General features: G+C 39.7%; 1 protein-coding gene across 1 annotated transcript in view; it reads right to left on the bottom strand.

Moving 5' to 3' along the window:
- Positions 1 to 16,526, bottom strand: part of PRKAR2B (protein kinase cAMP-dependent type II regulatory subunit beta) — a 68,604-nt gene that overhangs the window by 3,661 nt on the left and 48,417 nt on the right. The window contains exons 5-10 of the mRNA XM_037511545.2: positions 12,187 to 12,293; positions 8,713 to 8,866; positions 4,240 to 4,341; positions 2,973 to 3,047; positions 691 to 756; positions 397 to 535 (exon numbers count right to left, since the gene is read on the bottom strand). Of these exons, the coding sequence (XP_037367442.1) occupies positions 397 to 535; positions 691 to 756; positions 2,973 to 3,047; positions 4,240 to 4,341; positions 8,713 to 8,866; positions 12,187 to 12,293 (643 nt within the window). The remainder of the gene's footprint in view (positions 1 to 396; positions 536 to 690; positions 757 to 2,972; positions 3,048 to 4,239; positions 4,342 to 8,712; positions 8,867 to 12,186; positions 12,294 to 16,526) is intronic.

Below are 16,526 nucleotides of genomic sequence, written 5' to 3'. Positions count from 1 at the left end.
AACCTGAGCTCTTATTTCCTGGGACCAGTCTAATGTGGAGACAGAGCTTATTGTACTGCGTAAAAATATTGTCTTAGCCTTTGTTTTTGAGAAACAGTGCATGTTATTTGGAAGATTAGCTATAAAACTGAGCACTCGGAATTCTTGTTTTAACTACTACAACGTTATTTCATGCCCATTTGAAAGATATATATGAGTATATGTGTGTCTGTGAACATTTTTAAAGAAAACAATGGCTCCCACAAACTAATTTTATAATGTAATGAATACTAGCCATATATTTTGTGGGGACAGTAAAACTTGCGAAACCAGTGGCATGATCCATGCAAAGTGAACATGTAAAATGCAGACATGACCACTGCCGGTGGGAGAAGCGCCCCACCGCCGAGCTCCTACCTAGACACTTGACTGTCCCGATGGCGTGCGCAGAGGCTGCTCGAGGCTTGTTAGTGACCAGAGCGAGTTCTCCGAAGTACTGTCCCCGAGAACACCGTGCGATCTCCACGGCACCATTCTCTTCCACTTCTGATTTACCCTGACAAGGTAATTAAAAGTATTAATTTTATTCAGCTTAGGAAAAATATTTAACCATAGTCCAAACATTAAAAAAATAAATCTAGGTTCCTTGCAAATTTGTGAATGCTTTCTGGTGGAAATTATGTGGGTTTTAGGACTTTCAAAAAAGCTTACCTTCCTTTTCATGGTAATTTTTACTTCTCCAGATTCTACAATGAAAAAGGAATCTGCCAAATCTCCCTATCAGAACAAAACAAAAACACAGGGTAAAAATACAAGTCTAGTGACCACAGCCCTACTGTCTATCAGTCAGTCCTGCTGTCTGCCAGTCAGTCCAACCCCAAGATCCAGTGAGATCTCCAGGAACAGACCACCTGGCTCTCTAAAATGACAGGTGGTGATTGACAATTACAGGGTAACAATTTTATTTGTACCAATTATCTGAAATAATATAGTATTTTTGCTAAAACTAAACACGGAAATATGGCAAATAATACAGTGTAAGAGTTTCACCCCAATTTTAGCTTGGAAAACAGCAACCCCAGTTAAACAAGGAGCCCCAATGCCCAGCATCTGCTGTGGCAGGTGGGTGTTGGCCTATATGTGCTCCTCAAGAAGTGCTCATAGGTGCTGCATGCCCCCGTTGCTCATGAGACCGGCCTCCACATGGTGACCCGAGATAACTCACCCACACCCAGACTTAACAGGAAGCAGATGTGGCCCCAATGCCTTTACTGCAGTGCCCGAGACTCCAACTTACTGACAGTCACCTTCAGGCATCGACCAGACTTCTAAAATAAGGGTGGCCATTTCTAACTCTATACCTGTTTTTTCTTGTTTTTGTTTTTAAACACTCTCTGCCTTGGTCTCCAAGGATGCCTCCTGAATTAAATAGTATTCGAGAAAAGGTAACAGGCACTGCCTTCTTGGAGCCTCTCACAGTGCTGCTGGAGAAACTCAGGTATTTCTTTTTTTTTTTTTTTTTGTGGGACCCTTGCCGGTGGCTGGGGATCGAACTGGTGCTGCAGAGGCTGTGGGCAGCCTCGCAACCCAGCGCTCAACCGCTGCACCACCAGGGGAGGCCCTCAGGTATTTCAAAACCACTCTAGTACAATTCAAGAAAGATGGGCTCAGATTTCATCTCAAAGATAATGAAATTTGTATACTATGGCACAGACATGTATATTTATAAATGCTTAAAAGGCAGAATAGTGAACAATAATCTTAAACCCAAAGGCTAGTTCATGTGTGTCAATATTCCTTTAGCTTTTTAACAGGTTTTCACACACTTCACATTCAATTTGAATGTTTTAAATATAACAGGTCTATCGATTGTTGTGAGATTTCCTTTTTAAAACACATTCTACATGCATATGACAGGGGGAACCAGGGGAGGGTCTGCGGGGTATGCTGAGCCCTTTCCAGCCCTACTGTGATGCAATGTGCACTGGCAGTAACTGGGTGAAGAGCACATGGTTGCTTTGTACTATTTTTGCAACTTCCTTCAAACCTATAATGATTTCCAAATAAAAAACTAAGGAAATCATTTAAAAAGTGTGCTCTATACTTGATTGTTTATCAACTTCATATAGTGGAACCTTAGCCTGGTTTTCCAATTTGACTCTATGTCTTCCCATACCCTATCTCTGATTATTATAATCTCTGTGTGTGTGAGTGGTGGGGGTTAATTTACTCACTTATTTGCCTTCTTAAACAATTACTCTTTCCTTAGTCTGTTTCACATATATCAAAAGGAGAGATAATATTTTAGATAAAGAGCACAATACAGTATAATACTGTAATGCAAAATTACAGGATCTATTAAAAATCTATTTAAATCATTTGAGACTTCAAAATCTAACTAGGAAATAAGGTGCTATCATCTATATGCTTTATCTGTAAATTTCAAATATCTTCAGAAATCCTACATCTTGCTAGCTCTATTCTCATAAAGGTATGTAATATATTACTGTTTCCAGCTGGGTGTTCCCTTTTTAATTAATTTTTTCAGGGAGCAACCTCAGGAAGATTTTATCATGAACAAATAAGCAAAGCTCTGTATATCTTCCAGGGTGCCTCTGCAGCCTCATTAATCTCACGGGACAGTCTCCTGTTTATTCCTCTCATAAACAACATCTTAATCATTCTATACCTGTGAATTTCATGTCATGAACAAATATAAAATTATGCAGAAGTCCATTTAATGATTTAATATATATTCATTAGTGGTTAATTATATAAATAAAAATGTCTAGATAGTTTAATGGTTAAAAATTAAACCACTTTTAACAGGTCATTTGGTAGAAGACATATTCATTTAACCCTGTCTCTTCATTTAAGGCCTGTGTCTTTATTCATACTAAATGTAGACACACATGAAAAGTTTATCAAGATTTATAATGTGTGAGAACCTTTTGGGCTATAATTGTAAGTTGAATTACTAGGAAGTATTGTACCTGAGCAATGATTTGTTCTCCATCGTTGTATACTTTAGTGCCTATCACGTCTACCACTTTCAGGCGTTCAGAAACCTATAGAAAAAGAAGCCAATGTTGCATTAAGTAGACTAATTGTATAATCTTATCTATTTCAAAGTTAAAACCTGATAGCCTGCAGGCCACATAAACCCAGTGTGAGAGTTTGTATGTGTGTGTGCTTGGTGTGTGTGTGCTTGGTTGCCAGCACCGGAAAATAAATTTCTCATAAAAAAAAAATCAATTTTCCAACTTCCCTTGGAAACCAAGAGACTCAGCAACACTCAGTGCCTGTTTTCACAATAAACTACGTGGATCAGCAGCTGTTTCTTGAAATACAGCATGTGTTCTCCATATCACGAAAGCCTCTTCCCAGCTTGCTTTTCTTCATTATGTTACTTGCCTGGTTCTGAAGGCACTGGATTCCCAACCCCTAATCTATTTTTATTGAAGGAGATATTCTGCTAGAGAAGATCAACTGCTTGATGTGCATTCTGTATTGTGTCCAGAATTTCTACCAGGCATAAAACAACAATCCAACAAGGAGTTATTTCAGTAGATGAGTCAGCCCTAACCCCCAGGTTTTGGCCAAGATGCTGGAAGGTTAGTGCAGTCATTCACTGAGACAGGGACAAGGAAAAGATTTGGCCCATGTTAGGTTTGAGATGTCAGATACCTGGGAGAAAATGTTAAGTGTTCAGTTGAATAACAGCCCAGAACTTAAGGAAGGGACTTTGCCTAGCAATGTCAACTATCAGAGGCACGAGCATGCAGACAGTATTTAAAGCCAGGGGATGTGACAAGTTCACCAAGTGAATAAATGCAGCATTAAAAAAAAAAAAAAGAAGATCCTGGAATGTTAATTCCAAGAGGAAAGTAGAAGAGACTGTAAAGGAATAGAGCAAAAATGACCGAGGAGACCAGTGGAATAGTCTGTATCGGGCAACTTCTCCCAATGAAGGCTTAACTAGAAGCTATTGCTTACGTTTGTATGATATTTTAAGTTGCCTTTTAGATAAAGACCACATATAAATCTTCTGTAGATGCTGGTAGGAGTCTGTTACTTGTAAACCACAAAACTAATGCAGTTTTAGGTAGTAAAAGAAATACTGGGTTGTACAAGCACCATTAATTTTTTCACATGAAAACAGGGGTAGGTTTTTATTCAAAGAAATTTTTCTATAGAATTAAATATTGTTAGCAAAATGAAAGCTTTTAAAGCAAAATAAAAGCATAAACATATACTTACTTCCAAAGATTTAAGGAATGGCAGTGACTCAATAAAGCTTTCATACATTTTTCTCTTTTTGGCATTATTTTTTACAATTATTCTCCTGAAGGTTACCCTGTCCTAAAGGCAGAATATCAAATACAGAGAAAGTTAAAAATTAGACTTTGTGAGGAAAAATGTCCTAAGAGATAGTTTTACTTTATTTTTCATAAGGAACAAACGATAATCAAAATTTTGAAATAAAGGATGACAATTATTATACCTTTAATGCAAATCAATTCAGATTTTTAATTTAAGTATGAAATATAGAGCAAGATCTCTTCTCTTCTCTTCTCTTCTCTTCTCTTCTCTTCTCTTCTCTTCTCTTCTCTTCTCTTCTCTTCTCTTCTCTTCTCTTCTCTTCTCTTCTCTTCTCTTCTCTTCTCTTCTCTTCTCTTCTCTTCTCTTCTCTTCTCTTCTCTTCTCTTCTCTTTCGTTTTCTTTTCTTTTTTAAGAAAGCACCGGTTTACTTCTATTCAAAGAGCAACCATATCAACATATAATTGGGATATTACCACAAGGTGGTGCTACAGCACCGTTAAAAATGATGGAGTTTTTCCTTCCACCTTTGCAATAATTGACTTCAAATATTATGTAAATTTAAAGTGTACAGCAGTAGATTTGATACTTATACATTACAAAATTATTACCAGAGTAGGCTTAGTTACCGCCTCTACTACCTCATAATTACCATTTTCTTTTTTGTGGTGAGAACATTTAAGACCTACTCTCCTAGCAACCTTCAAGGATATAAAACAATATTATTCATTTTAATCAGCATGCTGTACATGAGAGCCTAAGAACTTATTCACCTTAGAGCTGGAAGTCTGTACCCTCTGACCCATATTTCCTCCACCCCAGAGTCCCTGGCAACCACCCCTGCGCAGTGTGTTTCTGTAAGTTCTCTTACTGTGGCCACCAACCCCAGACTGTTACCAAATCAAACAAGGTCAGCATTTTTATAAAAAGTCAAGTAGAATTTTAAAAAACTCAGAGTGTGTCCCTTGCAGTGAAGCCCTGGTGTAGTTAACTCTTTCGGTTATACAGACACACAAAGAGATATACTGTTTTATGTATATAAATATCAAATGGCATAATGTTGCTTTGTTTCTTAATATGGGTTACAGTGAAAAATACAGGAAAGACTTAGAAATACTTTTTCATAACAAGGCAATTATAATGTAAAAGATTCTGAAAAACTATTTAGGTTTTTTGCCACATCCTACACTACGTCAGTTTTATTAGTTTTTAATGTGAAGGCACAAAGAAGCTGCAATTTTACCAAGTGGAGTCTCACTCCAGAGTTCACCAAGCTCATCCTTTTATAACATTCCTACTTGTTTACTGCTTAACCCAAAGATGCAGAACTCAATTAAGGTGCTAGGGAAATTTTATAAGATCACAGCTTAAAAGATGGTTTTCTTATAACTTATGAAACTGTTCTTAACTAAAAGTCCTCAGAATTATGTTAGCTTGGCCCACATGAATAAATAATTATACCCTTTTAATATCAAATCAAATTAATTGGGAAATGTTCTTTGTGCCAACATATTAAAGCTGAATTTAAATGAACTGATGCAAGGAAGAAAACTGCCAATGTGGATATAAGTTTCTAGGAAATGAGCGTCCTGTTCTTCAATTTAGTTTATTACAATTTTACAATGACTGTAATTTGGACTTGTATGCATAATAATTTTTTCCAGGAGAGAAAATTTTATAATCAGTAAAAATATTGAAATAATTTCTAAGCCTCATTCTGCATCAGAATCAGCTGGAATGTTTTAAAAAAAAAATTTCCGAGACCCCCAGGCCCTCTAATGACTCAAAATCTCAGCATGTTGGGCTCAATAATCTGTCATCATAAACATATGATTCTGATAAATAATCAGGTTTGGGAACCAGCTGCAACATCATTTCTATAGAGTTTATTGCAAAGCAGAGAAGTCTAGAAACAGCTGAGTGATTTAGAAATTAGCCACATAATTCTCAGCAAGAATTTTCTATTAGCAGTCTCCCTCTTCTCACAACCAGTGAGACATCTGAAGTCTAGAAAGTCCCATTTCAAATGTTTTCATTCAGCCATCTCAGTTACGGCCTCTCTCAATCATTGGCGTGGGCCTGTGGATCAGTTAATCCCCAAGGCTGGCAGTGACATAGTATCATGAGAGCTCTATAAAGGACTTTCCTCTTGGAATCTGCTTATCTTTACACCTGCGTTTGCATGACAGTGTTCGAATCTGTTGGTTTAAGAGAAAAATTTCTTATGTACTTGACTTTCCCTGAAAAGGGTCAGTGGGGCAACCTGTGCTGAGGAAGCAGGTTCGAAGTTTTAATTATTTATGTTCATTGTTTTGATTCTTTTTTAAAAAGTTACTGTATTTAGGCACATATCACCCAAGATGACCATCACAACCTGTCCACTTTATAAAGTCTGGTGACATGTGTAGTAAATAAACATCTCCAGAATTGCTCAGTCCTTCTTGGAAGCTTAAGTGGTAGCACCTCCATGAAGAAAGGCCGAACATTCACGCCTACATTAAGGATCCATTAGGGCTGGAAACCAGCAGTATTCAAAGGGGCAAACCTGAAAAATACGTGGTCTTGTACCAAGAAGATTTCAGGAGGGAGGTGACTTCCTGCCAGTGACCACCTGACCCTGGCAGCCCCATCAGGATGTTCCTACTTTGTTTTCTTTGTTTGCATTTCAAAAACTAAAATTTATTTTAATATGAAACTTAACGTTTGTGTTTTTTCCTTCGTAGCTTATTTTTTTTCTATGAATTCATTTCTGATCTTAACTGTTTATATGAATTCAGATTTTCTTGATCTGGGTAATTCTTTTCAAATTTCTTGAATTCAAAAATATTCAATACAAAGTTAGGTTTGGTGTGATCATACTTTAAAACAATGCCTCACTTCATGAAAGAGGTGTGGGTAGGCTCTAGCTTATCCTGCTTCTCTGTGATTGGCCAGCATGTCCCAGGAACCAAGTCTGCTCTGGTTTGGAGTTTTTACTTGTTTGGCCTTGGGTGTTCACACCTTTTAGTCCTTAAAACACATTACACGGTGTGTTTTCTTCTGCCTGAAACAAATCTTATTTTTCCTCTACAACTTCAAATGTGACCCCTCACATTTTTTATAAGTAAACAGTAGCTGCCTAGTCCTAATAAAATGTACAATATGCCTTGTTTCTCTTATCAAGAGCTATTTTTATCAGCTGAATCCACTTCAGAGTCAAATGCTGAGTTGAGATCGATGGGTCACTTCTGTAAGCTACGGTCCTGGGGAAAGGAGAGTGCAGACAGACTTCAACCTGGCCTCCTTCCTCAGAAGAATTTGAAACAAACCCCCTGATCAATGCACATTATGACTGGAGGGTGTGCCATTTTCAAGATACTTAAAAGAAAACACAAGTACTGGAAACATTCCCCCAAGTCAGTGCTGTTTAGAGTGAGTCCTGAGCACAGGCAGTATGGAGTCTCCCAGGAGCTTCTGAGAAACAGAGTCGCAGGCCTCTTCCCAGACTCTCGAATTCCAATCTGCATGTTAAGTAGGATTCCCAGGTGGTCTATGAGCACCTTCAAGTCCGAGAAGCACCAGTTTCCAGCTTCCAGAACCAGCTCCACGCGTGCCTGCAACCCGATCCCATCTGCAAGATTTGTAATTGACTTCTAATGTCACCATTAAGACATATGAACAGCCTGGGTTCTACCCCCAGAGAGCTGAATTCAATGCCCCTGTGATAGGGCTTATAAGAAGATTGTTTTTAAACACCCCAAGTAATCCTGATGTGCATCCCAGGTGGGAGGCATAGGCCCAGAGGTACTTTTTTCTGTACGCAGCTGCTTTTCAATGCTAAGTTGTTACAAATCAACTTATATACCACCTGAGAGTCATTTAAAAATAGTGGTTTCCCAAACTCTTGGGGCATTGGAATCACCTGGTGGGCTTGGGCCAACACAGATGACTGGGGCCTACCTCCAGAGTTTCTGACTCGGAGGGCCCCAGCCAGTAGGTGGGCCCCAGAATGGACATTTCTAGCAAGTTCCCAGGTGATACAAATGCAACTGGTTGGGGGACCACTTTAAGAATCACCCACTTATCACATTGTAATACCTCAAGGAACTACCTGAGAAAACAAGGCTGAAAGGCTTTGTGTGGATACTTGTCTTTTAAGAGCAACATAAGAGGAGCATTTTAGATTTGAGTCTTTCCTAGAGCCAGCTGGTGAAGCTTCTGACTCTACTCCACTTGTGAAAAGAACACGAGATTTAACACAACAGTCCTAGTCCCCAGCGGTTCAGCATCCAAGTAGTGGCTTAATAAATTCCCAGATGATCAATGTTTCCAAATCCACCTATTAGGACTAAAATACCGTATCTACCTACTTGACTCTTGTCATAATGATTTTAACAAGTAATAACATCCAGGTCAAATGAATCCGCCACTCACCAAGCCCCACAGGGCGCCAGGAGAGGTAGCTGTGATTGTAGCTGCTCTGGGTGTGTTGTACATTAAGGCCAGTTCGCCGAAACTCCCCCGATTATCGTAATTACCCACACATCTTCCGACACCTTCACATTTGACGTAAATATCAAAGGTTCCTCTGTTGGACATAAGTAAATTAGAGGTTAAAAAAATAATTTCAAGTAGATTCCCATTACAATAAATATTATTTCAGGGGTGAGATTGCAATAAAATCTCATTTCCAGCCTCCCTTTCCCTCTGAAGATGAGTAAGGTGCCAGTCACTATCTGTTCCAGGACATAGAGACCATCAACCAGACTAGGCAAAGGACCATGCTTGTGCCTGCTGGGGAAAATGGGACTAAACAAGAAAAATTTCAGATAAAGAAACGACAACAATATGACTAAGACTGCTTGAGACAGCGCGTGCACTGACAGCATATGTGCAACCAACAGTCACCTCTGGGCGGAGGGAATGGAGGGACGCTGGGGACATTCACCCTCTCATGGGAGGGTTTTATTGTTAAGAATTAGGTGAGTCATTACATTACAGCACCCACGAGGGTCCTTGATAATGTAAAGGAGGGGCTGGCAACCATGATGTTCAGACTGGCCACCTGGTGCTGTAAATCGTCTCACCAGCACACAGGCAGCATGAGTGGTTGTGACAGATCACAGGCCCGCAAATCCCAAAATATTTACTCTCTCCCCTTTACATCATCTGGTCCTTTACTTAGATTTGCCTCCTACCCCCATTTTAAAGTTAAAAAGTGCCAGAAATTCAGACTACCTGGTCCTGGTCTTTCAGTCGTTTTTCTGAGCTGATCTTTTAACTGGAGCTCTCTTACTAGGCAAATAAAGCTCAGTTTGCTTGACACAACATTATCTGCTATCCAGGCCCTATATTTATATAAACTACATTCTTCTTGTGAAGGACTGTCCTTGTGATAGTGTATTTTAACAGAGAGCATGGTCTGAAGGCTCGCTGAAGCACCTGTGAGGCCAGACAGCAGAAATTTTTTGGCTTTATCCTACTGGCTAAACCTAACAAAGACAAAGGTGGGAGTGATTTTAAGATTAGAAAAAGATGGGAGTGATTTTAAGATTAGAAAAGGAGGGCCTCCCCGGTGGCGCAGCGGTTGAGCGCTGGGTTGCGAGAGGCTGCCCGCAGCGTCTGCGGCGCCGGTTTGATCCCCGGCTGTTCCCCCGCCACCGGAGGAGGGTCCCACATGGCGCGCAGACCTCTCCTGCCGCCCGCTGCTCCCCTCAGCAGTGTACTTCGGTCCTTCTGCCTGCTCTGCTCCCCGCTCTGGCTCTGGTGAATTCTCTCACCCTCCCGGGCTTCTGACTGTGCCCAGTGCATGTATAAACAAAACAAACAAATAAACAAATAAAGCATGCCTCTATTAAAAAAAAAAAGATTAGAAAAGGATCGTGAATGGTAAAGATACAATAAAAGCAAAAACGTAGATGACGGTTTTAATGAACAAGAACAACTGGTTTTTAATATATGTCATGGAAAAAACAGCTATTTCAAGGATGCACTCTAGAATTTGTTTCAAGAATAAATTCTTCTATATACGCCCTTGCACTAAAACCATTTTCTACTTTGGATAGGATAAAATACAGAACAAACGTGCTGCTGAGAAGTAAAATGAGCGAACAGTCCTATTAAAATCACGTCAGTCTAAAATCTGCTAAAATACTGTGCTCGTCTTTCCTATGGATTTCCTCCCAATAAATGGGCAGGTGGTGGCCTCTGGCAGTGTGGAGCAATGGGGAGCAGAGGTGGTGTCCCGAGACAGGCCCCACTGCACTACACCTGGGTCACTGTCACCAACTCCCGAGCTGCTTTCCCGAGCGCTTTCTTTCATCCTCAAATGGGTGCCTAGAATCTAACCCAAATGGGAATGTACTACATACATACACAAGGCAGATTTTATCATCAAAATACCTACTAAAAGGTTATTCCTGTATTATATTCAGATTTCTCATACACCCCTACACTTAAATACAATTAAACAGCTGAGTGAGTTTCTGAGGCACTTTACTGACAAAAGTTGTTAAATAGACCAAAATCATGATTTGAACTCACAATGGGACAAATGGTTCTTTTCTATTCTAAAATCATAGTGTCTGCCCTGGCCCTGTGGGCAACAGCTTCCCGATCACCAGGGTGCTAGGTCTGAGGGAATGAGGGCACCAGAGAAAACACTGGACCCGCAGAGCTCATGCTACTGATGTTTGAAAGATGCCACCCACAGAGCAAGATCAAGAAATGGGGCCTGAGGAGACAGATGGTGTGTGACTTTCAGCAAGGCCTCTGAGTTAAACACAGCTCTACCCAAGAAGGAACTATAATCCAATAAATCAGGCTGGGAGATGATCTGCCTTCATCTGAATGGGCTGAAGACACCAAGTAACTCGTAAACATTTCACCACTGCCTCACAAACACAAGAAATAAAGGCTGTTCTGACAGCTCCCATATTACATTTGTGAACTCTAATCACACTATTCTTTGATGAAGTAAAGCACAACTTAAGTTTTCTGAAGTTAGAGTTCCAATATAAATGCATGCATTCCTGTTTAAATAAAATGATTTCTCTAGAGAGTTTAAAAAAGACAAATAGAAGAATGTACAATTTTTTTTTAAGATTTATTTATTTATACAAGAACTGGGGTACAGTCAGAGGCACGGGAGGGTGAGAGAATTCACCAGAGGCAGAGCGGGGAGCAGAACAGGCAGATGGACTGAAGACACTGCTGAGGGGAGCAGCGGGCGAGTTAGGAGAGGTCTGCCTGATATGTGGGTTTCTCCCTGGCCAGCCGGGAATTGAACACGTGCTGCAGAGGCTGCGGACAGCTTCACAGCATGGTGTTCAACCCGCTGAACCATGAGGGAGGACCAAGAATGAACAGTTTCTGGAAGGAACTCAAACTATTCACTTTAAGGATATTGAAACAGTAAGAAGAGACTTTTTTTTAACTTTATAACCCTCTGAAATATATACATTTTTACACCACAACCATGTTTGACTTTATAATTAAAAAGAGCCCTTTAAAAACCACAACAACAGGTTGAGATACACTGTGATTCAACATCCCAGGTGCTGGATTAGGTTCTAGTCTCACTGTAGTAAGTATTTGTCACATACTACCTACCTCTCAAAAGGAAATTAACAAATGAGGATGCCCACAGTAAATGGTTGAGATTCAGAAATTAACCAAAAATCATCGATTTTTCTATAAACTATGCCTCTTTTCATGATCTAGTGTAGGTCCACTGCACGATTCATAGCAGTAGGAAAAGATATAAGTGGAAAATACAAGTTGAAGAAATAAAACGTTCGTACAGTGCCTACTATGTAGTCTGAAAGAGTAACAGCAATAACAACTATCACAGTACTTTGTCAATAGTTATAACACTGAGATTTGACACAGAAGTTGTGCAAAGCTTACCTATCAATCACGTAAAAGTTGTCACCATCATCACCTTGATCAATCACGTGTTCCCCTTCTTTGACCAGTTTTTCAAACATGGCATCTAATACTTGAGACATCTGCTCCTATTTTTCAAAAGAAAAGATATAATCTTTATGTCTATCTAGAACACATTTTACTCAAGTAAGCACCGTTACCTTATAATTCCGTGAACAAGATCAACTAAATGCAAATATCATTGCCATTAAGTCTTGTCAAAAAAACAAAACACAGCAGTCTTCTATACCACGTGCCAATGAGATGATTATATATTTACTCTCACATTCAGTACCTGAATAAAAGTAATTAAATTAGTCTATTTCAGAATATTTGCAATCACTTTAAAATGAAAAATTAACCACCAAGTCACCATATACCTTATGAAATATAATCTTAGCAACTAAAACAACCAGATTTGTGAAGAACTATTGCAAACATCTTTTAAAGATCTGTTTTTTAAAACTTCCCAATATCAGTCATCCTAGATTTATGTAGCAATTACCCAAATAACTGTGGATTCAAATCCTGGCTGCAATCCTTTTTGGTTTAGCACCAAGACCAAAACAGAACAAAGTAGAAAAACAACAAAAACAAAAGCAAAAATGATTGTGGCAAACATTTTCTATCACTAAGGTTCTCTTCAGGAAGCAACTATTTACTTCCCAGGACATATTTACTCAAATTGAAACAGAAACATCAAAGCTATTACTCAACAATCACTTAAAAACTATGTAGGGTTTTTATTTGCTACAGTGTGGTTGGCGAGGCTTTAAGAATTTTATTTATTGGGCCTCCCCAGTAGCACAGCGGTTGAGCACTGGGCTGCGAAGCTGCCCGCAGCCTCTGCAGCACCGGTTTGATCCCTGGCCACCGGCAAGGATCCCACATGGCGCGTAGACCTCTCCTGCCACGCCCACTGCTCCCCTCAGCAGTGTACTTCGTCAGTCTGTCTGTTCTGCTCCCTGCTCTGGCTCTGGTGAATTCTCTCACCTTCCCGCGATTCTGACTGTACCCAGTGCTTGTATAAATAAATAAATAAATAAAATCTTTTTTTAAAAAATTTATTTATTTATTTTAAGATTTATTTATTTATTTATACAAGCACTGGGTACAGTCAGAAGCGCGGGAGGGTGAGAGAATTCACCAGAGCCAGAGCGGGGAGCAGAGCAGGCAGAAGGACTGAAACACACTGCTGGGGGGAGCAGCGGGCAGCAGGAGAGGTCTGCACGCCATGTGGGACCCTCCCCCAGGAGGCCGGGGATCAAACCAGTGCTGCAGAGGCTGCGGGTAGCTTCGTAGCCCAGTGCTCAACTGCTGTGCCACCAGGGGAGGCCCTTTAAGAATTTTAAACTTCAGCTAATGAGTATAAACCTGTAGGTGAAAGAAACCTTTCCTCAGAACAAATACAGAAGCCATTCAAAGACATTTGACTGGATGGAGCAAATGCAAATGGAGACAAAGCACAGTGTAGAGCACCAGAAAAGTCAAGGTGTAAAAGGGTCATTTGTTATTTACTACATCTGAATACCTGGTCAGGTTACTGCCCATGGATATAAAAAGGTACAACGCTTACTCTTCAGGTCAAAATCGGTTATTATTAGAAATAAACTAAAGGGCTCAAGATAAGAAGGAGGAAAAGATGTAAATGGAAAATACAAGTTGAAGAAAGAAAATGAAGAAACAAAATCACGACATGTGATTCTCTTCTTTTTGAGACTCATTTCACAGAGGAGAAGAGGAACACATCAATGACAGTGTGGTGTCTGGCAAGGGGCACTTAATGGGCATGGGATTTCCAGAGCAAAGGTAAGTCAAATGGGGGAGGCGAGAGAGTGCATGAGGCGGGCAGATGGGCCTGCAGTGTGGAGGAGCCACCACCAGGCTCCTGACTGGGAAATGCCTGGATCAGGCAGGGAATGAGATGCAGCTGGAAAGAGGCAGATTGATCCAAAGTCCTACAGGATCAGGCAATACCTTCCTCCCAAGTGCCTCCACCCTGACCACCCCAGCAGTCAGGTATTGCTCCGAACAAGAGAGCAGAGTCAGAGTCTTAGGAGAAATTAAACAAAATATAACTAAAATAGCTATTGGCATATTTACTCAATATGGAGTTGGTGCCCAGTAGAACTAGCACCTTCACTTGCGGGGACTTTGGGGGGCTCACCCATGTAACAAGTGGTTCCTTCTCTGCTCTATCTCAAAGTAACCCTGATTTTCCAGAACTCTTAAGTCAGGTTCAAATAATTTTTAAAGCAGTTTTAGGTTCACAGTGAAATTGAGTAAAAAGTACAGTATTCTCACATATCCCCAACCCACCATCCACCCCACAGCCTCACCCCTACTGTCAACATCCACTGATGAACTTGCGTTGACACATCCTTGTCACTCAAGTCCACAGTTTCCATTCGGGTTCATTCTTGTTGCTGTATATCCTAAAGGTTTCAACAAATTTACCCACCATTACAAAATTTTGTATAAAGCAACTAAAGGGATAGGAATATTAGAAGCCTCAAAGAAAGCTGGAAAGACAGACAACCCAAAAAAAGTGATAATCGAGAAAGCAAAGGGGAGAAAATAATCAAATACTGAATGAGTTTTCTAGACCCAATGCACATGAATTTTCAGACTATATGGGCAGTCGAGTGCAAGCACAGCCGACAACCAAAAACTCCACAACGACAGTGTGGGTTTAGAGCACCAAAGGTATAGAACAGATCTTTAGAGCTTCCAGAATGAAGGGGGGAGGTGCTCTTAGAAATGCAAAATGATGTTCAGCTCCTCACCAAATAAAGAGAAGTGCAAACAAATTACAATTGAAATGAGATACCAATTTTCACCTGTCAGATTCAAAAAGATTCAAATGTCACAGTGACAGGTTGTGTTGGAGATGTGGGACTGCTTACAGGGAGTAGAAATGGAAAAACTCTAGAGACAGTGTTCTGCCTATATTTAAGAAAATTTCAGTTATGTACACCCTTCAACTAACTGTTGCTTTTCTAGGAAGTTTTCCTATAGATGTGTGTGAGCTGACAGGTACACAGGTCTATTTCATAGCAGCATCATTAACAGTGAGGTTGGAACAAACTCCTGTTTATTTACAGAGCTCTGGGTAACTATGGCATATCCATACATTGGAAAGCTATGCAGCTTTCACTCGTGCATAATATTTTTCAAGGATCATCCCATTGCAGAGCAGAACATACTTCATTCATTCTCATGAGTGAACAGTAATAGCCCCTTGTAAGTATAGACCCCAAATTTGTTTATTCAATTCATCGGTGCATGCACATGTGAGTTGTTTCCACCTTTTCAGGGAACGGTGAATAGTGTGGCTATGAACATGCATGTACCAGTATCTGTTTGAATACCTGTTTATAACTCTTTTGAGTGGATACCTAGGAATGGAATGTTGGGCCATATGGTAACTCTATGTTTAACTTGCTGGAACTGATAAATCTCTTTTCCACTGTGCCTGAACTATTTACACTTTCCCACCAGTAATGTACGTGGTTTCTAATTTCTCTCCATCCTCACCAGCACTTGCTATTTTTCCCTTTTTTAGAATTAAACCCAGCCGAGCAGGGGTGAAGTGGTATTTCACTATTGTCTTGATTTGCATTTCCCTAATGATTAATCACATTGAGAATCTTTCATGTGCTCGCTGGTCATTTTTACATCTTCGCTGGAAAAGCATCTGTTCAAGTTCTTTGTTCATTGTTAAATTGGTTTTTTTTGTTGTTGTTGTTGTTGAATGATAAGAATTCTTTATATTCTGGCTACTAGACATCATACATATGATTTGCAAATATTTTCCCATTATGTAGGTCTTTTCAGGTTTTTTTTTTTTTTTTTGGTATAATGTCCTTCAAGGCACAAAATTTTTATGAAGTCCAATTCATTTTTTCTCTTGCTTCTAATTTTTTAGCATGTACCTAAGCATCCACTATTAAATGCAAAGTCACGAAACTTACCTTGCATTTTCTCCTAAAAATTTTGTTACTTGTAGGTCTTCAATCCACTTTGAATAAATGGTATAAATGGTATAAAGAAAGAATCCAACCTTGCTTTTTTATAGGTGATTACCCAGTTGTCCCACCATTTGTTAGAGAAACTATTCTTTCCTCATTGAATTTTGGCAGCACCCCTGTCAAAATCAAGTGGCATAGATGAAAAAGTTTAGCTCTAGCTTCTCAATCTATCCTGCTGTCTTATATGTCTAGCTCCAAGCCAGCAACACATTGTTTTGATTACCACAGCTTTGGAGTGAAAGTTTTGAAATTGGCAAATGTGAGTCTTCTAACTTTGTTCTTCTTTTTCAA

The sequence above is a fragment of the Talpa occidentalis genome, unplaced genomic scaffold (assembly GCF_014898055.3).
Source record: "Talpa occidentalis isolate TD23 unplaced genomic scaffold, MPIMG_talOcc4v2.1, whole genome shotgun sequence".
Classification (NCBI taxonomy): Eukaryota; Metazoa; Chordata; class Mammalia; order Eulipotyphla; family Talpidae; genus Talpa; species Talpa occidentalis.
This window is presented reverse-complemented; position numbering and strand designations above follow the sequence as displayed.